This window comes from Micromys minutus (assembly GCF_963924665.1).
Source record: "Micromys minutus genome assembly, chromosome: 1".
In the NCBI taxonomy this organism is placed as follows: Eukaryota; Metazoa; Chordata; class Mammalia; order Rodentia; family Muridae; genus Micromys; species Micromys minutus.
The window spans coordinates 73,513,226-73,537,685 of record NC_137969.1 but is presented as its reverse complement, the minus strand read 5'-3'; the positions used below and the strand labels follow the sequence as shown (position 1 = coordinate 73,537,685).

The following is a 24,460-nucleotide window of genomic DNA, read 5'->3' as shown; positions in this document are numbered from 1 at the left end:
GGAGTTTTCACCACTGTGGATTGCTTCCAGAAAAAAAACCACCTTCCTGAGGCCAGTAAGAGAATGAACACATATATATCTCCAGACACTTCAGGAGAGGAAGAGAAAAAGAATACTGGTATGGCACCCATGGAAATTTAGTAAAACAGTAAATAATAAAAATTTGTCACCTGCACGTCCATCTCGCTAGCCTTCACAACTTTTCCTGTGACTTACTATGCTGCACATCTAAACTATTTAGCTTACATTTTTGAAGTATTGGCATTTCTCGGGACACGTGAATTTGGTAAGTTAATGCATACCAAGTATCTCACGTCAAAAAGCAAGTCAGTGCTAGCAATTAAAACAATTATAAGTATCCATTTAGCCTGTTAATCTTCTATTAATATTGGTTTTTAGTTGTCCTTTAACTCACTAAGTTATAGGATTTCTTTATTTTTATTATTACTTGGTCTGTTGTTTTGAACCTTTGTGTCCTTGCTACTGGTTTTTATTTAACTACCCTCCCAGCTTATCCACTTTTTTTATTGTCCTCCTTTAGTTCTTGGTATCTTAATTGTTTTTAACCCCCATTTTGTATTCCAAATACAGGTTTATCACTCCCGTGCCAATTTTGTCCTGTTGTCACTTTACAAGTGAATAGTGTGCTTTCATTTCACACAAAACGGTCTCGTCCTTTAAAAACATGTCACATGTCGACTCTTGCCATATATTTCTCCCTACTCATCTTTCTTAATTTTATCCAAATGATATCATATTCATATTCCTGTGTATTTACTCTTTTTAACTTGTTTTTAAGTGCTATGTGAACAAGGATGAAGGAACTTGATGAAGGTCCTGAGCCATCAAAGTGAGGGGAACTTTTTTACCCTTTATCTCCGAGAGCTATTAAGTAGCTGCTGTTCCAGTTTCTTCCTAACGCCATCATTTGACATGCAAAAGCTATTAAAATATACAGGGGCAAAAGCCACGCCCTCTTCTCCCCCACTCACTGCCCTCCAGATTAGAAAAATAAGCAATAACAAACAACAAAGCTACTCAAATCCTAACTGATATGAGTATTCCATCTGCCAGGCACAATGAACCACTCAATATCTGCAAGGGAGGCTTGGTATATGATCTCTCATTGCTTCTCAATTTCATGAGGGCTCTGGGTAAAAAAAAATCATGACCAAGATAAAGGGTGGGTATATGCAGGATAAGACTGCTCTTATAATCTCCCAGCTTTAATCTTGATGACAAAATTGATGAAATGTAAGCCTTCCGAGAGGGTACTAAGTGAGGAGGGATTCAGTTCTTAGAGTCCTTTCCCATACCCTTTAGGTTCCAAAATATGTTCCACAGGGCAAGCCAACCTAACAGATGCTCACAATGCAAAGGATCTCGGCAACTCCCAACATGTGAGCAGTTTAAGAACTATGAGCTCAAGGGTCCATTTGGTAAAAAGTAAGACAGAGTGTGACTACTGGGTCAGCACCTGGCTCTGCCATTTACATGTTAGTTAATCTTGGTTGAAATAATTAGTCTGGCCTCAATCGACAGACTCTTGTAGGATCTCGATAAATATCAGGAGCTAATGGCCCCCAGCGTAATCAGGTGGAGCTGGGGCTTGACTTTAGAACTGTGAACACACAGTGAGGTAGTGAGGCATGCCTGCTGTCCTTCTCCCCATCCCGAAAAGGCACATTTCACAATTGTGGGAGATCTTTCCAGAATGTCTGAGCTGTGGAGAGGAGGACTGATACATTCTGTGTCAGAACATCATCTCTTGGTAGTGTCCCTTTGGTGGAAGCTCAGCTGAGGCCATCATTCTTGGTTTCCTTGAGCAGGTGGATGTGCATCTCAGGCAAGTGCTGACTATAAGGGGAAGATATTTGTGTGAGTTTGGGGAGGCAAGGAAGACAGACTGGACTTGCAGCTCAAGGACATGGATTAAAGGGGCAAGAGGAAATGACAAAGAAGGAAAGAAAGCTTTAATATGCTACACAGGGGGGGTCACTCTGAAGTTTCTGTTTAACATATTTCCAAAGATTTTTGTATGAAAAGGGGGGGTGGGTTATAATTCCCTTTCAAAGAAAGCACAGCAGATCAACAGCAAAGGCAAATACAGAATAAATCACCTTACTTGAATTTAAATAGCTTTCCTAAGACTCTTTATATCCAGGATAGTATGTGGGAGAGGTCAGCTGGGTAAGGGATTGGAGGAGAACCTTAGACTGCCTGGAAAAGTTCAGACTGTTCTGTGCCTTGCCCTTCTCCCTCTATCTGCCCTTTTGTTTGTCTTTATAAATTATGAGAATGAGGCAGGTGTTTGGAGATACTGCACAGAACCCAAATCAAGAGAGCACTGCACCTACCAAAAGGCCAAGAATGTATGTGCACAATTTGCACATTTAGTTGCAGAAACTTGGCCTCAGAAGTGATAACAGTACAAGTGAACACTAACTCTAGTCATTGACACACACAACAGCAATATTGACGTACGTAGGGGAAAGTGTACTATTTTCTGCACCACAGTGTGGAATGTTCCATGAACTGATGAAGGTTTGAAGGGTGCACATATGTGTCAAGACAACAGTGGTGAAATGGTCGAGTGTAGCCAGTGAGCACAATGGTTGCTCGGTACAGAAATCATGTCTATGAGTGTACATGTGTGTAGGTTTGTGTGCACATGCACGGGACACAAGTGGAGGTCAAGACAAACTCTAGTGTCAGTCCTCAGCAGTCATGGGCACGTACATGCTTTGTTTGAGGCAGAGTTGGTTCTTCACTAGTCTGGGATTTAGCTACATGCACTAGATTTGTTGGCCTGTGTGCTTCCAGGGATCCACCTGCCTCTGCCTCCCACCTCACCTTGCCAGCCCAGGATTATAGGAGTGTACAAATGTGCTGGCCTCTTACATGGATTCTGGGAAATTGAACCAAGAGTCTCATGTTTGCAAGGATAACTGAGCTATCTCCCCAGCCTCTTGCACTATTAAATTTTTCCTTTTGGGAGAGGGTATACCTGCCAATGCTTAAAGAAAAATCTTGGAAATTTAAAGAATTTGCGAAGAAAACAATATTAATTTCTTCTTCTAGGGAAGTCCTAATGTTAGAAAGGTTGTATAGACTTGATGTCCTCAAGTTGGCTTTCAAAAGCTTAGGGATTGCAAGGGGATCTAGAGCAATCTTAGAAACTAATAGGTCTGGATGGGGCCCCACTTTCTTCACCCCTCACTGGCCCCTTTGTGGTATCAAGTGCTACTGACAGCCACACTTTGCATAGACCAACAAGGCAGGAAGGGGGCAGCAAGACAGGGGCTGTGAGAAAGGATTGCAAAGCTCAGCAGAAGGAACTGAAACAGAGCCTGCACTTTGTAGAAGCGTGGAATGGTTGAGTCTTAGCCAAAGGGTTCAACATGAACATGACCTGGGCAAGCTAGAAAAATTATAATTAGGGGAATTAAGTAGGTGAAAATTACTGCAAGTGGGGACTATAATAAATGTAGGTAATCCTATATTTATACTTGAAATCTTCCTCCATATTATTTTCTTGCTTAAAGCATATTCTTATGCTAATATGTATTAGCTTCTTATATGTGGCTAATTTTAAATAAGGGTTCTCTTATCCTAGAACAGCAAAAAGCATTGTGTTCTGTATTTTTTAAGGGTGTTTATCTTTCTGCCCCAGGACCCTGCCTCTTACACTGTTGCATGATTTTCAGTTTCTGTCAAATGGCTGAAAGAGCACAGAGGTCTCCCTGATCAACACATCAGCCAGTACTTATGAGTGGCTGTCTTTAAATTCATTGAAATTGGGCAAAATTAAAAACCCATTTTTTAAAAACACTAATCACGTACCAAATACTTTATAATTTTGGTTTATCTTACTAAACAGGATTAAAATGGACAATTCTTACCAAGACAAAAGTCCCATTGCTGTAGTCACTTGTAATAAACATAAAAGAATACACAGCAAGGGCCAAATAAGCAATTAATATATTTTAGTCCGTTGGACTACATATGTAAATGCCTCTTTTGACATCTAGTTCCAAGATGCCTTCAAGATAATGTATTATATTGATTACATTAGGTGGTATAGCTCTCTGTCCAAGAACCAGATGACTAAGGCAGATCATTTCCATTCCTTTTAGCTTCTGGTAATGTTATGGATTGCCGAGCTAAATCCTATTAATGTTTCTATTCCTGATATGGAATATTAGAAGGTTCTCAATAAATATTTGTTAAATGAATCATTTTATTTGTTTATTCATTCTGCAAAACTGAAGAAGATTTAGATATGAAAATTTGTAAAATTTAATATTTAAAGATCTGGAAAAAGATCTCCTCAGACTAAAATATAGCCAGAGACGCAGAAACTTCAAAAACTTACCCACTTTTACTTTTGTATAGAAACAATGGGATTTTTTTTTTAAGAAGAAGAACAACAAACAACAACAGAGTAATAGTATACCCAACACAAGCTTGTCTCTGAACATGGATTTCTTCGGAAAGCAAGAACAGTCCAGGTGAGACCCAGAAGAAAGTGGTCCTCTTCAGAAGCCTATGCTGTTTTTCATAGTTGGGTTTTGCTTAATTTAATATGCTAAATGTTTACTGAAGACTATGGGGACACGCCTCTTTTGGAGCAACCACAAAATTTCTCTTTTGAAGTTGTGGTTTTTCTTCCCAGAGTAGAAGACAGGGGCTGTATGAATCTGGAAAATTTCTCAGAACCTGAGAGTTTGCCGAGTTGGACAGGGTGCTAGAAACACCAACTTCAATGAAAATAACAGGGAGGACATTGGTCATTTCACAGCCTGGAATTTTCCCAGCAAAACAATTTCTCCTTTGTGTACTTGAGCTTCTCTCCTCATGCTATATTGATTCTGGGATTAGGAAAACAATCACTATTCATAAATATAATATTACAGTAGACTGTGGCTTATATAACATTCAGCTCAGCTGTCCTTTTTGGAGTTTAGGAAGTTGGATCCTCTCAAATTAAGTTGTCCATAGTCACATGGGCAGAACTGAGACATATACCATGCACATGCACATAGACTATAGATATAGTGCTCCTGGAGTGTAAACATCACTAGTCTGGAGGTCAACTAAGTTCAATGTGAATCTACAAAGAGATAAGGAGCATGCAAAAAAAGATGCTTGCTGCTGCACTGAAACGACCCAAAGTTTGGATGTCTGGAACGAACACTCTTTTTTAAGGTATTATTGGTTGTTTCTGAGTTAACTGTCATTGCAAGGTTTTGTTCTGCTTTTAGTTCTTGTTTTGTTTTTTAAATGTGTATGAGTGTTTGGCTCACATGTTTGTTTATGCATGATGTGCTTGCCTGATGCCTGTAGAAGCCAAAAAGAGGGGATTCTCTGGAAGTAGAATAAGATAGTTGTAAGAAGCAATTCTGGGTCCTCTGGACCAGCAGCCAATGCTCTTAACCACAGCGCCATCTCTCTAGTGCCATCATCAGAAGCTTGTATTATTTCAGGTCTAGAACTTTTGTAACTTGACCTATATGTGACATATGGGACAAAAGTACTTTCCCCAAAGTAGTTTTTGGATGGGTGAGTGTCCAGGCCAATGAAAAGGAACGAACAAGTCATTGCATGATCTGGAAGCCATATTTGCTTTCAGACCATTTAAGCTGGCAGGAAAAAATGATGAATACATATATAACATCAAAACACTGTGCTTTTTTTGATTCATTAACAACTATGAGCTGAAAAGAAAACCCCTCTGTTCTTTAAAAAGTCTCCTGTAGGGGTAGACACAATATCAACTTTTAAAGGTCTTCTCATCTAGGCAAAGATTTCTGTCATGAAGGCAACTCATCAGAGTCTGGCCGTGCATGTGTGGATTTCTCCATTTTTTCTCAGCCCCTTCATATCAGCAGCCTGGGGCTCTGCCTGAATATCATACAAAGGCAGCAAACTGGAAGCACATCTGGACACAATTTAACCCTTTCAAAAGCCACATTCAAATTTAATTTTTGAGATAATTAAGCTTGGTATGTAAGTAAAATGAATTTTTAACGATTTGCATATGAATTTAATGATTAGCCCCCTCTCAGTCCTACAACTTCATGCATGGCAACACTATCTTAATACACACAATTGAAAGGTCTCTCAGAAGCAGCTAAGAAAAGGAAAGTCACAGCATGTGGCTGAGTGTTGCTAAATAAGCCTTCTCATATCTAAGTGCTTGACACATGTTTACTGAAATTGTAGGATATTTTTTTTCCTAATGATTTACATTCTATTCATTTATTTAAGCAATGTTCGTTTTTTCCCCTTCTCCACCTAACATGAGAAAAAGAGAAAATCCAAATAAAACACCTGCTTTACAATTTTTCAAAATAAAAGCCTCATTTCTTCTATTTTTCCATTTCTATAATTATCACAAGCCAAAAATTAAGGTGGTTTTCCCCTGATGTCTAGATGTCATTGGCACACTGTCTCTACAGAGATAATACTAACACACTTTCACTAAAACATTTGAGTAAGCAAAATCTACAGGCAGACTGACATTCCAGGCTGGCTGCAGCAAATTCACTCCCTTAACTCACATTTCAAAACGATTTAAAATAAATAATCTCACCCTACAGGGTAATAGTTCTGCTTTTACAAAGCTCTAACTCCAAAGGGAGGAATTTCTTGGAGTCAGACTTCTTCTTTCTGCACATTTGAACCTAAGATACAATCTGGGGAGATGGGGAGGAGAGGAGAGGAGAGGTTAGAAAGTTGATCTGGTGCACCTTTAGCTAAGGAAATCAGCTGTCCCACTGTAGAGTTCTACAGTGTGAACTCTGAAAGAGACTTTTAGGGAGGTTTGTTGTAATCCAAGATTATAACTTTCCTCCTTTTGGCTTGTTTCCACTTTTCTCCAATTAGGGTATACAGGCTTGAGATCCACAGTGAATGAGGAGAGAGCATGGAGAATCATCAGAGACATGGCCACCCAACAAATAGGCGCTTTCTCAGAGTCTCTAAATAACAAAGGGGCCCTGAGGCTCTAACTGACAGATCTACGGAGATGATGCTTGGGAATATCCCATACAGCATCGCACATGATGAGTGGAGAAGAGGATCCTTGGACTTTATTCAAAATATGTGCTCCTAAAGGTTTAGAGAGCTGTACGTTTTTGAAGCAGGGTCTTGCTGTGCAGCCCAGGCTCATCTTAACCTTAAAAATTTCCCATCTCCCTCCTATGTATGCAATGCTATACCTTGTCTAGAAAGGTCACTCCCAAAAGGATATACTGATGAACATTTTAGGGTTTAGAACATGGTCTATTTATGGTTAACTGAAACACTTAAAATAATCATGATTACTAAATATCTTACAGCTGGTACATTAGGTGTGACCATTAAAAATGTTTTGAATTTAGTAGCACCTTTTCTTCTCCTGATTGGCATATACATACATACATATATGTGTGTGAACGTACAGATATGTAGAGATACATGGTACCATGGTAATAAATATGCTTTGCTAACTTAAGTGCTATAAGAGAAGTTTGTGTGAGAAAAATGATGCCAAGAAAGATGCCAAGTAGGAAGTGCACTTGGAGCAATAAGTATGATTGGAACAGGAATGGGATAATGAAAGTAGTGTAGGAATGAAGGAACGCCTATGTGGATGACAGAGAGAGGTGAAGGCAGGTTGGACAGACAGCTCAGAGGCATCATCTCCAGTGGCACCAGACACTTGCATGGTGCACAAACATAAGAGGAGAGGGTTAAAGATGTAACTAAATAAAGGTCAAAGGGCTGCATGAACAGGAACCCAGAGTTTAAGAACAGGTAGATTGGGCCAACAAATATGTAAAATCCTGTATGTGGCCTCAGAGATTGGGCTGCTTAGGCAGGCAATCAAGAGTGCTAATGATTTCTGAGGAAAGAACGGCACTGGAAGACTTCAGTGGGGATGTGCCAGACAGCAGACGAACTGAAGACAGCAGTATCGAGGAGTCTGCTGCAGAACCCTAGTTAATGAACCACTTCCAGAACCAGGGCAGTGACAGGGGACATGAAGAGTCTAGTAGTTAGGTAGTCTTCAAGAATTGTCTGAGGTTATACGAAACACAGTTTACCATTCACAGTGAGTGGGTCACAGCGAGTCTTGAGGTCTTGTATAACTCTGTGTCCATTTCCAATCCACGTCTTTGCATGGGAACAGTGCCCTATCCTACCCTCACTAGGAAACACCCACTGTGGAAACTGTTCATAACGAGGAGAAAAAGAGATCAACTAAAAAGTTACCACTTGAAGCGCTTCGCATGTATTCATGTGAAACAACTTATGCTCAGCCAATCCTTTTTCTACCTGGCTCCTCATTTCCTCCAAAGCACGCCCGGGATTATTGAGACAGACTATCATCTACCTACCACACTTATAGGACTTTACCTCTAGAGCTCTGTAATCCTATTGCTTTGAGCTCTGTTCAAGGCGAGTGGTCCACGCTCTACATGACTTAAAAATAGACACCAGCTGGATAAGATATGGGTGCTGTGGAAACCCAGCCAGGAAGCAGCTGAACGGTGCCCAGAAAATGTCCTCCATCAAATGAGACACTACCCAGATCCCAGCTGGGAGTTCCACTGCTGCTTTGGGCTTAGGGATTGTTTATTTTTGCTTTTTGGCTCAGATCTTTCATTCCTGTCTCTGTCTCCTCTTGTGTCTCCTCCCTTTTTCTTTTTCTCTATCTTGGCAGTAAGAAGCCTACTCTGTGTATGCCTATTCCCCAGCTTCTAATACCACCATCTAAAAATACATCTTGCCATGTCCTTATCAAGGTACTAGCCAGGCCATGTATGAGGCTCTCTAATGATGTGAAACCTTCAATGTTAGAAAGGTACCAGAAATTCATTTCTCTGATGCTTCTACTCAGTGAACTCATCCTGTCCTATTCAGACTGTCCCTCATGAAGCTGATCCCTCTCTGTGAGGGCCTCATCAAAACTATTACATATCACCTACTCTTTCTCTTTTATGGAATGAGAATTCATCTTGTTTATGTTTGTGTAGTTTATGTATGTGCTTGTGTGGGATGTACATGCTGGTACGTGTACAAGTGTGGTGTGTGTATGTGGATGCCAAAGGTTAAAGTCTGGTACCTTCCTCCGTTACTGTTCACTTCATTTCTTAAGACTGGGTCTCACTCACTGGCTAAAGAGCTCTAGGGCCCTCCTTGTCTCTGCTTTCCCAGTGATGGGTTTACAGATGTGTGGTCAACTGACTTTACATGGGCACTATGGATACAACCTTAGATGTTCATGCTCAAATAGCAGGCGCTTTCCTGATGGAGCCATCAGCTCTACCATGCCTCATTTTATAAAATAATTAATTTTTTATCGAATGCAATGGTTGTTCTTCTCTTGATTCCTTCCAGATATGCCATAATTGGGTAGGACAAGACTCAATGCAGAGTTGAGGGGCCACCTCCCATGTCCTTGCAGACACTATGCTTCTATTAGAATAGACTGAGACCACATAATTAAATCACAACTACGCTGCCTTTCTTTCCACCCCTAACTTATTTTAACAATTGCAACGGCAACAAACAGTAGCATGGCTCTCCATCAACCAACCGAAGCTCTATTTCTTCAGCAATTCCCAGCCCATCATCCCACTGGAGTCTCCTGTGACCTCTAAAATCCTGGAACTCACCCTTGAACTAAAGAACCACCTCCTTTTCCAAGCTTCCCTCATGTCCCAGTTTGCTGTCATCGCTGCTGAGATAGCAGACGGATGATCTGAGAAATCAAGTTGGATTGCTGTCCCGAATCTACACTTGGTTCTCCTTGTGTCTGTCTGATCGATTTCACTCTGTGCGACATAGCTTGTCGCTATGAATTTTCATGCTAGTCAGGAGCCGCCAGCGCACCCAAGAACAAGTGGAAGATGGTCCGCACCCCCCTCCCTGTCCCTTCAACATACTTGGCCTTGGTGTCAATTTTTGAAAATCATCTATTGACAGATTGGGAAAAGGGTGTTTTATTCTTCTGGCCATAGACCTGGGTACAATGGATGTGGGCCACTGGTTATCTTCTCCAGGTACCCTGGTCCCAGCCTGTGGTGACATTTCCTACCACTGTTGTACTAGGTGTCACCTGTTTAGCAGCTCCTCTCAGCTGAACACATGTGGCCGCAGGTGCCATGCAAACACTGATTGCGTGTGACAGCCCTAGACGCCAGCTGACTGCATGAAGCCTGCCCAATCACTGTGTTCTTTCTTGGGGAGGATGCTGCCGACGGCATGACTGATAAAGAAACAAGAAACTAGGTGACTGTAAAGCTAAGACGAGTCCTACTAAGTGGCATTCTGGGCCCTGTGGCTTTGAAATAATTGACAGTGATAGAATAGAAACAAAGGGTTGGGGAGCCTTGTTTGCTTACACTGATGCCCTGCGGACTGTACATCTGACTGGCTGCGAGTCCGTCACTGTATCCTCCTGTCTGGCTGATAACATGGCGAAGGGTATCCACCTAGACAGAGGAACAACAAGAGAAAGGCAATTAGTCAGAGAGAGGAAGGGATGCGGCGCATCATCTTCTTACAGGCTACCGATGGGACATGCCACAGAGGAAAGCAATCATTTTGGAGATGCCCTTTCTAGAGGAGAGTCCATAAGGAGGAGGATGGGACTCCCCCTGATGCCAAAGACATGGTTACTTCTGAGTTCAGTAAAAACAGTCAAAGAAACTTGGGTTCCCAAAACTGAGACAGAATGCACAATGCCGTGTGAGGAGGCAAGGGCTGTGGTTCTAGAGGGGATGGAGGGAAGAGGAGAGATGCTTCTCCTCCCCTCACTTTTCTTCCCCATAGATTATCCTATGTAAACTGAGTCAAGGTTTTTTGTTTGTTTGTTTGTTTTGTTTTTTAAGTCTTGGACAGCCATGTCATAGAGAGAGGAAACCGGGATAAAGATCCGGTTCTATTTCTTGTTTTAAACCAGGATTTTAATGGTGGTAAGCTACATGACCAAAGTCTGCCTGTATCCCTTCAGATTTGTTTCTAGGCAGTGCTTCCTGTGCAAGGGGCTGAGTCACCAGCCAGCTGTCTGTTCCGGGCATGTAATGTTTTCCGATCCATGTGTCAGATAGGTAGATGTGGCTCCTATCTTCCCAAGTCATTGTAACCCAGAACATATGACTTCAACCTCTCAGCTCACACTTCATGCTGAGATAGGAGAATGGCTCCCTGAGGTATCTGTCTTGAAGGTAGACGGTCACACGGAGGTTTGGCACATAAATTCCTTTTTGGTTCTATCTACGGTCTTATCGTCAAAAGCTCAAGTCCACTGACCTCGAAAGTGGCTAAGTATATGTGTTAAGTCAAGCTGGCATTGGTAATTCTAAAGCTTAAGATGAAAGCAGGAGACACTAATGCACCTGCCTGACCCTAGATGACTTCTTTATGTTAGCAAATCCTGAAGATGAGAAACCAACAGAAGAGAGGGAGACTGGGAAGAGATAACGGGCTGAAATTCTTTTTCCTTTGATGAGTAACAGAGACGCCAGTTCCACCTGCCTCACAGGCCTCCTCTCTCTGTATTTTTTCCTTTCCTACCTTCCTAGTGTGGCTGACAAGCCAGAGCCAAAGCCTGGGCACCATCCCCTATGATAACGGTTGTCTTTGTTCTGTTTCCTTTTATTCTGATTTGGTTTGGCTACTGCCTGTCTGCTTCTCTCTCCTTTTTTTTTCCTTCTCTCCGTCCAGACAGGAGCAGGAGGCTGAGACAACTGAAGGCTCTTACACTCTACTGAATTCACCTGGTGGCATATTGGCTGGGTCCCTACCTGTGATTGCACGTTGGCTCCAACCTGGGCCCCTTGGTAAGAATCCCCATTGAGTGACTGCACGCTCATGAACAAATCTCCAGAGTTTGACATGTTAAAAGAACTGGAAGAACCTGGAAAGGAAAGAGTGAGGCACCTGAATCACAGAAAGGAAAAGGATCAACCCCGCAACCAACAGCCAAGAGGAGAATGACATGCAAAGTAACCCCCCAAAAATCAAATGTAAGACAGGAACAGCATCCACAGGGCCTGTTAGTAGCATGAAGAACAGAGCAAGCAAGAGGGTGCACACTGTTGCTGTTACATAAAGTGACCCCCTCATTCCAAGTTGTCATTAAGACTGCTTTTGGCTAGTGAATTTTTTTAAGCTGAAAGGGGGGGGAAAGCTGTATTGTAGTGCCATCTATTTAGTTTCCTTTCATGCTTCTAAGGGTCTAGGGTTGGCCATGAGACCAAAATGATGGAGAATATGGTCAACAGTATTAGTTGGCCAGTGTTATTTCTGCCACCACAATAGAGCATCTGAGTACCTTTTCTAGATTCTAAATATGCTTTGCTGAATCCATCTTGCAGTTGGGAACAGCACACAGAAGGAGAATACTCCTGGGGTGTATAGACACCCTCCATCTCTAGAAACAAGGTAAACTTCTTTTCTATGTGGCAATGGCCTGGGAAATCTCAAAGACTGCAAGGTTCTGTGAGGATGGCCTAGCCTTTCTACCAGCTGCCAGAGCACAGAAAGATGAAGCAGAAGACTGGGCCAAAATTTTCAAGCATGTGTGAAATGCTTCTAGGAAATTTTAAAACCGGCCTCCAGAAGGAGAGTTAGCATGGGCCTTCACCTGCCAGGGATGAAAGTTCCATCTGGTCGGCCTTAGAGCCATCCACAGACTCCCATGGGATAAACCTAGCCCACGCTTACCCTGAATGCCAGGGCTTATGAAGCTAATTGGAGCTCTGAGATCATCGTGCAGCTCAGCGCATAGGAAAGAAAGCTCAGCGTGCAAGGTTTGGTTAAAAACATGACGTTAGCCTGGTAAAGGAGAGACCTCAGGGACCCAGGTCAGCTGCACCCTGTGACTTCTAACCCTGTGCTCTCTCTTGTCCTGAGATTCTTCTGACAGCCACCACCAATGGGAAGTCACCCAGCAGCAAGTCCTGCCTCTTGTCTGATACCTTCTGTCTCCTCTTTCAAGGCAGGGATCTGAGCTCCACAAGAGAGCTGTCTATCTACAACCAAGAAGAGGAGACCTTTTCTTTCTCCCCATAGAACAGCCACTTAATAGGCACTGTGTTCTCTACCCTGCCATGGCATTTGATATACAACTGTCTACTGTGTCATCACATGTCAACTGCAAGAGCCATTTAGAGGAACTAGGTGTTTGTCATCTTGGCAACAACCCCAAGTTAAGAACTATCTCCATTTTCCTGTGTTCTGAGGAGTTTGCACCCTCATGCAAGAAGCTCTGTAACTATATTTCTACATAAACTGCTGCTGCCTCTAGCTCACCTCTCAATTCTGCTTCTCCATGCAAAGGAAGGGCTATCTTTATGGGTTGAGAGGGGACTGAAATATCAACTAAAGAACTGCATCTTGTCCGGCACATATTTTTCTATATAGTTCATGTTTTAGGAATTAGACACATTCAGTCTTAGAAAAAGCAGTTATAATATCTCGTCATGTGCAATTTATGCGTAGTCCATGGGATGTAGACTCTGGTCTGTAACTTCCATTACCAGGATGCTCTGGTTTTGAAATCACCCTCCCAACTATGGAAGAAGCAACATGAGTTGCAGCTCCCACTCTTGTCAACTGAGACTTGGACATGTGAGTTGTGGCCCCCTCGGATCACGTTTGTAGTCACAGATACAAAGCCTAAACAATAGAGCCAATGTCATACCCATGTCTTGTTCAGTGCACATCAGAACCAAGAACCTACACAATGGCTGTTCTCATGCCATGAGGCTTCTTAGGTTCCTTGGCCCCAAAGTATGGAGTCTGAAGCCTGGGTACTTTATTTCTTGCCCATTCTCAGATACCATGTACTAGTCACACATGCTGTATGCCTGGCTGAGGGTCTATTGATAATCACTATACAATCTGTGCCATGGGAGAAATCCCCAGAGGGCTACCCTGATGCCAAGGAGCATGGCATCCATAGAAGCATGCAGACATGAAGTGTGCCATCTACAAGATATACACTGCAATTGACACAGATGATTTAAAAAGATATATGTGCATAGATAAATTGTAAATATGTTTGGCTGTGTAATATACACAGGGATAAATATGCGCATACAAATGCACTTCATGTATAAATATATCCGCATCAGAGCAGTAATTGCAGAAATAGTCCCTTCCCCTCTTGGCTGTGTTGTTTCAGCATTTCATGATCTCTGTGCAGCCATGTCGTAGCTTCTGACTGTCTGCTGAGATCAAGAGCCAGTGATGGAGTGGATGGAGAGAACAGGTGATCCTAGTACCACAGTAAAGTCTATTCAAGCATCAAGGTGTGTGTGTGTGTGTGTGTGTGTGTGTGTGTGTGTGTGTGGTGGAGGCTCTTTGCCCAGCATTGATAAGAATTGGTCATTGAATGAAGAGCCTTCTGAGCATTGCATACTTCCCAGACAGAAAGTGAATGTGCTTTCTTAGAAGTGCCGTGGAATCCCCAAAGAACAGCTGCATATTAGTCAGTTTGCTGAGACCACCCAGTCACTTTATCTGCAGGGTGCTGTGGCGTAATCAGCAGTTCCTGGAGGCATACTTCAAGATGTGGCTGACAGTTAAAAGGTTTTGAATTTGGCCAAGGAATGAAGGCAAGTGCCACACAGATACTTGGGGTGTGTACAAAGTGACATCTGCACTCAATTAGACCGAGAAGTAATGGATCACCCAGGAATCTAATGCGTTTGCTTGGGCAAATACTGTGACCTGGAAATGTGTTAACATTCATTTTCATAAGGCAAGTTCCTGAAGATAGTCTTTTTATTTCAAATGATCTTTAGGAATCTACACTTCTCCCGAAAAACAAAACAAAGCAAACAAACGACACTCAAATATGCCATAAAACCCAATTAACTTAATAATAAAATGTAATAATATCTAGATGGAAAGCATGGTTTCCCAGTCTTGGCACTATTGACATTTTTGGCTGGATGATTCTTTGCTGTAGGGAGCATCTCATGCCTGCTGGAATGGCTAGGTGAATCCCCATCTCTTATCTATTCCTGTCAGTAACACCATTGAAGCTGAAGACAATGAAAACCATCTCCAGATACTTCTGAATGTCTGCTGAGGGGCATATTCACCCCTCGTTGAAAACTATGACTCACCACAAAGATAAGGTACATGTTTGTCCTAAGAACCTCACAGTGCCTGAAAGCATGAGCTCATGGCTTCTCACTGGGTATATAGATTTTATAAAGGAACTACCTGGTAAATATTGCTTTAATTTCTGGAGTCTAAAAAAGACAAGTTTCCCATGGGTAAGGTGACCAGGCTAATTCATCTAGACTCCCATGTCATCTGGGGGTACAAATGAGGCCAGATCTTATTAGATGCAAACCTAATCATGTTTTGCTCTTGCTTCCAAGCAAGTGCCTGCCTCATTCTGAGTCCTCAATCCATGCTTCAATAATCTTTTTTTTTTTTAAATGAGAAATTGAGAGCTCATCATTGGGGTTCTCCCCAGTGAGATATAGCCAAAGGCTTTTTATAAATTTGTCATTTGGTTCTCCCCTTTCCCACACCCTCTACTTCATTCCTATCATCCTTCTTCATTGCTGTATTGGTTTTGTCCAACTCTGGTGGAAGACATAGTAAATAACACCGAAAGTCTGTCTATACTTGGAAACCCTAGCATCTAGTCCTGAGTGATTTTTATGAAGTGGAAAAGAAGGCAAAGACACTGAACAAACATGGCTGCTTGGGTGTGGGTTGTTTCCCACCTGAGTGCTATTCCCTGCACAAAAGCCAGGGGAGGGAAGAGGGTTTATTTGCAGTGTTGCCTTTTCTGCAGTGTGAATGAGCGCATGTCAAGTAAGTAAAGATCCTGGGAGAATTTCCATTTCCATACTGAGAATATAAAACTGTCCTGGGTGCCAGAATCCCAGACTTCAAAATCTACCCAAATACCTTTTCATATATTACCCTTTTATTTACAGTCTTCTTCTATTACCATTTCTCCTTTGAAATTACTGAAGAGAGATGGCACACAATGTAATAAACACTCTATGTAAAAGTTGGAGCACTTACCCTCAACTCAGCGCCATGATTTAGGCTGTTAAAAGCCGAAGAAAATACAGAAAAGCCCATTTATAACTTTTCCAGTTAAGACTTTATCTTTTAAAATTCCGTGCTGTTGCACATTGACAATGGTGTTTTCTTTGCTCTTCGCATTAGAAAGGGAACATTACAAAGGGCTCCTCTGCAAATTATTTCCAATAATTTAGGCACAACTGGAAAGCTTAGCTCAAGTTTTCCATAATAATGTACTTTGTGCTCAGAATAGTCATATGAAGTTTAAGCCTCTAGAAAATTCCTTAGGAAACTGCAATCAGACTGATATTTCATAAGAGCCAACATAATTCTTAAACACGGAGTGGGGGTTAAAATGCTTACTTTTCTCTTTTTAGGGGCTTTAGGAGAGAAAAATAGTTATGGGTTTAGTAATGAAGGGAGCCCACAGGGCCCTTCTAAGGACTAGTCATAAATCATGCTAAGCCATCTGTGATGCAGATAGAGCAGGGACAGGGAAAAAGTCATTTTGATATCTGTTTTGCATTATGATAACCTCTGCAGGACTGTTGAGTGCATTTTTGCTAATATTGACAGAATTATACTTCTTCCGGAAGAGATAAGCGAGAATGTCTGCCTAGCACCGCACTTCACCTGGCGATGTTGGCTCTGAAATCTTCAATAATCAACCAGATAGGGAAGGAGGAAACTGTGGTTACTGGACCTGTTAGCCTGCATCTTTTATCAATCATGGCACAACGAGAAAGAACAACAACGGCCAACAACAACAACGAAACCAACAGGACTTTCAAAAGCGTTCTTCAGGGCAGCCTGACCTTAATAGCTGAGAAACATAAAACTGGATCAAATTAAACAGTGTCTTATAATGCCAATGTTTACAAAGCCAAGGCCTCTCCTCATGCCTGATTCTAATTAAACAAAAGAAGGTCATGGTAGTATAGCCCAGGGACTTGGAGACCCTGATGATAACAAATTAATGCGTGGAGAAGCTCACAGAAGAAAAGGGTGTGGTGCCCTACAGGTATCCGATAAAGGCAGCATATGGCAGGAAGACGCTCCTTAGTAAACAACCAGACTGTGAGATCCATGGCAACCTATAGACGCATAGAAATCTCAGAAGTCAGACTTGTAGCCACATTGTGAGTCAATGTATTTGGATTGGCGAGTATATTATTGGTATCATCAGACTTAGAAGTGTATGCCACATTCCAAATCAATGCATTTTGTCTGCTATAGAGAAGGATGGCTTCTGACACTAAACATATTTAATAAGCACATGTTTGTTTTCCCCTTCTCCCCTCCAGGAGAAGTATCAATATGTTTTCTGCAGCATACAACCAGGGAGGTTATACTTCATACAGTACTGACTTCTTACTGGCATCATGGAATTTCAGAAGTGACAGCCCAGGGCAGTTCTAAAGACATACTAGTGGTACAATGCATGTTCACAAAAATAAAGGTTAGACCCAGAGCACATGATTGAGATTACAATATAAATACTAGAATTGGAAAGGTTTGGTTTAACAGCTTGTAATTTTTTCCCGATAGTTTACATTAAAAAACAATAAAAAAAATCAATAAAGAATAATATCTCTAGTCAGCATCTAGGAAATATTATAGCCTGTCCTGCAGGTTGGAATTCACCAGTGAGACTTTGCTAGAATTTGTGAATATCCCTGCCCAGGATGCATGTCAGCACATGACCCAGACAGGATATGATGGGGACAGCAAGATAAACATTACAGGAGAACCCAAAGGAACTGCCTAAATGTTCAATTTTATCTGTGATTTTAGGTTTTAGAGGTCTCATGAAATCCAAACAATGTACCTTCAGCATAAGTCAAACATATCTATGACGATGCAAACTTGCAGACAGCCCCATCTTAAAAGCATTGTCCTTTGAATATGACAAGAAAAGACCCCACATTGTCACTGACAACAAATAATTGCAATATAAACCAATGAACCAAAACTCATAAAGCATTAAGATAAAGTCTCATAGAAGGAAAAACAAATATACAAATGGAGAATAATCCCCCCAAATCAAAGAGGAAACTAACCCGCTGAGTTGGGAGTGGAGGGTGAGTTAGCTTGGCTTCCATGGGCTGACACATTGGTGGCAGTGACAGCCGTTTTGGCAGCATAAATATTGGCTTCCTCTTGAAATTTACCTATGTTCTTCTTGTACCGGATTCGTTTATTTCCAAACCAGTTTGATACCTAGAGCATCAGGAGAGAAGATGAAAGAATTAGCTCTGCAGCCATCAGAAGACACTGTGGAGAAACTGAGGGCCCATGAAGGGATGGATAGATGGAGCCTAATAGTAAGACCTCACCCGTTACCAAGCAAAAGTAAGATCTTAAAGAGGACCAACTACCTACTAAGGGTTCTCTAAAATTCCACAAGACCACTGTGAATAACCAAGGCTAGGACTCTCGATTTAGAACAAGTATTTGAAATGTGTTTATTTCCTATTTTATGGTATTTAATAAATGTATTAGGAAAAATGTTTACTCTTTTTAAAGCAATGCTAATGCTGACATTCTGCAATCAAAATTCACAGATCTTTAAAATAGCCACATAAATCTGTATCAACATATGAACGCTTCCGTGCATATATTAATTCAAAATTTTAAAAGTTAAATGGCCTTATTATGACTTTGAGTCTTAACTCTATTGTGCTATATATAGGCTTTATCAATATAAATTTACTGATTATCTTCTACAAAGCTCGATCTTATACATGGAAAAACACCCAAGCAAACAACTGACTCATACAACTAATTATTACTTGGAATTCCTGCTTTTTAAATGTTAAAGCCAATGAACACGATAAACCTAATTTACTTTCTTTTGTTAATTTATTTCCTTCCTGTGGCTCAGAACAGCTGTCTTGGCTCCGGTTGATACTTCTGAATTTATACAAAGACTCATACCAGAAAGGAGTCAGGACATACAATGACATTTACCCCACAAATCTTACTTTGGGGAGGAATGTCTAATAATACCCTACCTTCTAGATGTGATTCTGGACTACAATGTTGTGACTTTTATTTACTTACACAACAAGCTTTGAAAACAGGTAAGGAAAGAACAAATTGGACACACATATAACACACCTCACATATACTCCCCATTCTACCCTTTATTAACAATGTCAGATAAAGAAAATATAAAGTAAAGCAGCTAGGTTGTGAATTCATTCAACAAAGCTAAAACTTCAAAGGCCTAGCTAACCTTCAAAGGCTTATGTGGCTTACACAACTGCAGAAATGCCAAGTCTTTGTTACAAAAATCAAACTGTCCCTGTGAAATATTAGTAAACAGGAGAAAAATTCAATAATAAACTGCTTTATTTGTTGCAAATGCAGAAAAACAGAGTTAAATTGGGGGAGGAAGTGTGCTTCTGAGTACAATTCAGGATGACGCCACGTCTAACTGCACTTTGAAATTCAAATTTCTCTTGATCTAAGTTTCACTGCACATATGAATCAATCATAATTATCACTGGTTATTGATTTATATGTGCAACAGGGAGGGAGGGAAAAGGTAGGTATGTTTTTCAAAAGTAACTGGAAAAAAAAAGATGGAAAAGATGAAGGTAATTTAGGAGAACCTTCTGGGAAAAAAATGAAATAACCCAGGTCCATTTCTATTAGCTGTATGTAGACAAAGAAAAAGGGGAGACATAGGTGGGGGATTGTTGCAGAAAGATTTTCTGTTTAAATGAGAAGAAACTTGATTGGGAAGATGTTAGATAGGTCAGGGCATTTCTTATAGCATCCTCTACCTCAGATAATACATAGAGTTTGTATTTCATTAATTAACAATCGACTGTCATAGACATGAGGCATAATATGTGTTGGGCACTAGGGATGCACGCGAATGAGGTAACGAGTCAGACAACACAGAGAGAATAATAGGTTTTCTTGGACTGTTTGATTTACATCTCAAACATGTTATGTTTCAAGAGCCTCTGGGCAGAGCCACGGCAAAATCCAGTGGGAAGTAAGATACATGAATTTAGTGTTCCGGGACAAAAGTCCCATCTGGATGTTCAAATGGAGTTACACTTGTAGCCATGAGTGTGTAGAATGCTGCTTTTCTGAGTTAAGTATTCACAGATGGCTTGTGAACGCTGATTCCAGGACCCATTCGCCAAGATTTGGATACAGGGCTGGTAGAAGACTCTAGAGTGCACGTTTCTCATAGGTCACAGGTGATGTGCTGCTGGTACTGCTGATGCTGCTTTCTGAGGACCAAATACTGAGCAGCATTCACATGGATGCAGGGCTCTTTGGGGACCATGGGGAGAAGATAGTTATTAGAGGCATTTCAGACAGATTTAGGTATATGAGCCTAGTCATGGGAGAAACCAATAGCTTTTTGGTACATGTCAAAAAAAGTTGTGATCAAGGTCCACTGGCTAGAACATGAACTGACGAAAGCTAAGAAAAGAAAAACAGTTGTAGAGTGGGCAAAATGAGAATAAGTAGACATCAGAAGACTGAGTGGGGCTGGCCCAGGGGGAGAGAGGAAATGCAGAAATAGTGATACCAAGAAACAAAGGATGGCTGGACAGATCCTGTGAGGTGGATATTAAAAAGGGTAGCTATTGAACTTCTACCTTGTCTCAGTAAGGGTTTCTATTCCTGCACGAAATATCATGACCAAGAAGTAAGCTGGGGAGAAAAGGGTTTACTCAGCTTACACTTCCACATTGCTATTCATCACCAAAGGAAGTCAGGACTGGAAGTCAAGCAGGTCAGGAAGCAGGAGCCGATACAGAGGCCTTGGAGGGGTGTTACTTACTGGCTTGCTTCCCCTGACTTGCTCAGCTTGCTTTCTTAGAGAACCAGGTCTACCAGCCCAGGGATGGTACTACCCACAATGGACTGGGCCCTCCCTCCTTGATCACTAGTTGAGAAAATGCCTTACAGCTAGATCTCATGGAGGCATTTCCTCAAGAGAAGCTCCTTTATCTGTGATAACCCCAGCTTGTGTCAAGTTGACACACAAAACCAGCCAGTACATACCTCATAAAGAAACCTGAGAAAAATAGTATATGTCACTAAATTTGAAAACATAGACAGCTTTAATATGCATCTTCCAACCAGCCATGCTTGGTGAATGGTATAACAAACACTCTCCAAAAGGAAGAGGAAGGCTTCTAAAATTCCACATTGACCTTTACCAAAAACAAGCCCCCAGCCTATTAGTCTGTAAATGGCATCTTACTGTTTCTCAGTACATTTTGTTTCACAGTGTGGAGCAGCTTAGCCTACCTGTTGCTATTGCTACTGTGGTGGTGGTGATAGTGTGTGTTGGAGGAAGCAAGGATGCATGGTTTTTGAATAGATAGAAGAGAAAGGAGGCATGACATATGAATAATTCGTTGGGTGAACAAAGTATTCAGCACTTGGGTTTCCATGATGAAGGAGGTAGAGCTAATGCCAATATCCTTAGCTATAACCTTGATGGACTCCAGAAGGGTTGTTCTTCCTCATTTCCAGATACATTTAAAATCTGGAATTGTAGACTTTTGAATTGAGTTCATGGAGTAGCTTAACTCTATCTTAGAAGTAGAAACCTACTTCTGCTATGGAAACCTACTGATCTGTCACATAGAAGTATGGTTCATGCCCTAAACCCACTCCTCAGATATTCTGCCAGGAGCAAGGAACATCATGTTTTTCCCATACAGACAAGAACTCTAAATCCAGACCAAAATGGTAAGAGTTCTAGGGAAACACTAGGCTGGACTTCTTGAGTATGAAAACCAAAGTTATGCTATCCTTAAGGAGTGAGATTGGAAATGACCTTCAGCTAGGTCACAGAAGCCAATGAAGGCCTGGGTTAAAAGGCCTATATGCATGCCTATATACTGTTTCTAAAGACAGTAACTACTGCAAGGAAGTCTATTCATCAAATCTAGGAGATAGTTTATTTTTTCCTGTATATTTTTTCTATTCTAAGAGGCTCAATACTACTTCCTTTTCTTCTATTCATGTTAAGAGATTCCATGTCTAAACAACTGTTGTGCCATGCATCTTTCTAAGTCAGTAGGGACCTGTCACAATTAGTGCAGGCTGGAGGAAGGGATACTCAGTGCCATGCCAATGGAACCACAGTGGCATGTTTAATTCCTTCTCCCAATCAGTCATTGGTTGTAGAGTCAGAACACCCAAGAGAAGGCATTCACATTCCTTTCATTCAACTCATTTATTCACTGAGGAATTAGAAGAAACAGCATGGAAGGTGCAGGTATTGTATAATAATAAATGCTACCATCCTATGGGAGCTTCTCCTTCTTTGCATATTATATTCTAATTTTTCTCTTCCTTTGGTTGTTTCCTTTGATGGGCCTTTTGTCTCACCTGGAAACTGTCTAAGAAGCACTAAGAGCTTATCTTCCCCTTTCAAGGTTCTCTCTTGTAGATCTTACAAGACCTGCAGGCCCAAGGAAAACCTCCAAGACCCCCATGAGGGTCCTTCAGGCAAGGCTATAAGCTGGCTTTTCAAGGGGTTTCTCACCTGGGAGACCGTGATGCCGCACTTCTTGGCTAACTCCTCTTTGGCTTCCTCACTGGGGTAAGGGTTGCTGAGATGGGAATAGAAATATTCATTCAGAATTTCTGTGGCTTGCTTGTTGAAATTCCGTCTCTTCCGCCTTCAAAACGAGAAAGAAAAAGGGATAAGAAAGAAAGTCAAATTAGAGAGACTGCAGGGTGGCTTCTAGAAGGAGAAACATCTTTGAGCAAAAGGGAGAGTTTGAAAAAATTTGCCAAAGGGCCAAATGTCCAGACCAGTAAGCATACTTGTACTGTGTTCAAGTAAACTGGAGATGAGAATCAAAAACATCAGTATATTCAGACTACCCTGGGTTTAAATCCTAGACTAGCTAGTTACCAACTGGGTGATTGTGTGCCACCTGTGCATCAGCTTCTTCAATTGAATGTGAAGTGCTTTAAGGTAGTGTGCAAGGACCATGGACAAGAAGGACTTGGATTTGGTAGAACATTTAGCACCAGACAAGAGTCAAACTCAGTGGTTGTATTTCAGGCCCCTCCTATGTGAGCATGAACTTAAGTTGTTCACTCCACCTACGACACAGCTAGAGTTATTCTTACCCACACATCATTTTGTTTGTTTGCTTGCTTTTTTAGTTTTTCAAGACAGGTTTTTTTTTTTTTTTTTGGTGTAGCCCTGGATATCCTGGAACTCGGTCTGTAGACCAGAGTGGCGTTGAACTTGGAGATCCACCTGCCTCTGCCTCCAAAGTGTTGGAATTAAAGACTTGCACCTGCCATCACCACTGCCTCCACTGCCAAAGTCACCACAGCCTGGCGCTATTCTCAGATTAAATACTGCGTTCTAAGTCACTCAGCAGGTATGCTGTGGAGACAGTTCAGGTCTGCCTGGCATCCAACCCAGCGTCTTGCTTCTACACAAGCTGCCTCCTGGCAGTGACACAGAGATTCTATTAGCCCTGAGTTAAAACTAAGTTATCATTTTCTCTCTATTCTATTCCCCACACAAATGCATCCAACATTTAAAAAAGTTATCTGGGCAAGAGGGAAGGAATTATCCTGAGTGCCTGACCTCCCTCAAACAGAGAGAGAAAGGGCATTTTTTCCAAGCAGGAGAAGCTGCTAAATGGTAAAACAAAAGTTCACAGAATTCTTCCTCATACACAGGTTGCCAAAAGGAAGAAGAACATTTTTTTTTCTCTTCATAAAAGCATTTTCCTGCCTTTAAAAGAAAGGAGTGCTAATTGAACAAATCTCAAGTGAGAATTACTTTATTGCTTCCTCACTGCGAAGGCCTGTGGGTAGTTAGAAGGCCTCTGTGTAGACCTGGTTTCCCTCCTTGAAATGGGTGAAACCTTCCTTTTTAAATTCCCTCTAACAGCACATTTACCTGCCTTGCTTTTTGTCCAATTTATTCCTCAAGGAAAAGAATTTCAGAACATCTCTGGTTATATTAGGATAGAGACTTTCCAAATTTAGCCAACAGAAAACACCGGTGGTCTTGCTAGACTGGAAATTTAGCTAATATTGTGTTTTCAGGGTCCCTCTTGCATTAATTAACACAATAAAGTACCCGATTTTACCGGATGAACACCATCTGCCCACAGGTATCAACCACATCTGTCCAGACTATGGCAAGCTCAAGTCACTCTCATGCTGAGTTTTTGGGTCATCCAGCATTGGAAATTGGACAGATTGGATTTAAAAGCCAAGAGGAAAAGGAGGCTTGCGTGAAAAGTCCTTCCTAATGGAAATTCGAGGAAGACTGACTAATGGTCAGTGCATCCTCTGGGTTTGCCTTCAAAGAACCTTTTGCTGCGTTTCCTACAGATAGTTGTTTGGGGTCTGGGGAACTGGACCAGGAAATGTTCCT

The 24,460-nt window shown here is 41.5% G+C and overlaps 1 protein-coding gene across 8 annotated transcripts in view; it reads right to left on the bottom strand.

Moving 5' to 3' along the window:
- Positions 1-24,460, bottom strand: part of PBX1 (PBX homeobox 1) — a 301,843-nt gene that overhangs the window by 48,212 nt on the left and 229,171 nt on the right. For 4 of the 8 annotated variants that reach the window (XM_080921774.1, XM_080921772.1, XM_080921770.1 and 1 more), the window contains exons 5-8: positions 22,592-22,727; positions 18,117-18,276; positions 11,799-11,911; positions 10,395-10,484 (exon numbers count right to left, since the gene is read on the bottom strand). In XM_080921774.1, coding sequence (XP_080777900.1) covers positions 10,395-10,484; positions 11,799-11,911; positions 18,117-18,276; positions 22,592-22,727 — 499 coding nt within the window. The remainder of the gene's footprint in view (positions 1-10,394; positions 10,485-11,798; positions 11,912-18,116; positions 18,277-22,591; positions 22,728-24,460) is intronic. The other 4 variants (XM_080921776.1, XM_080921777.1, XM_080921775.1 and 1 more) reach the window with 2 other exon arrangements.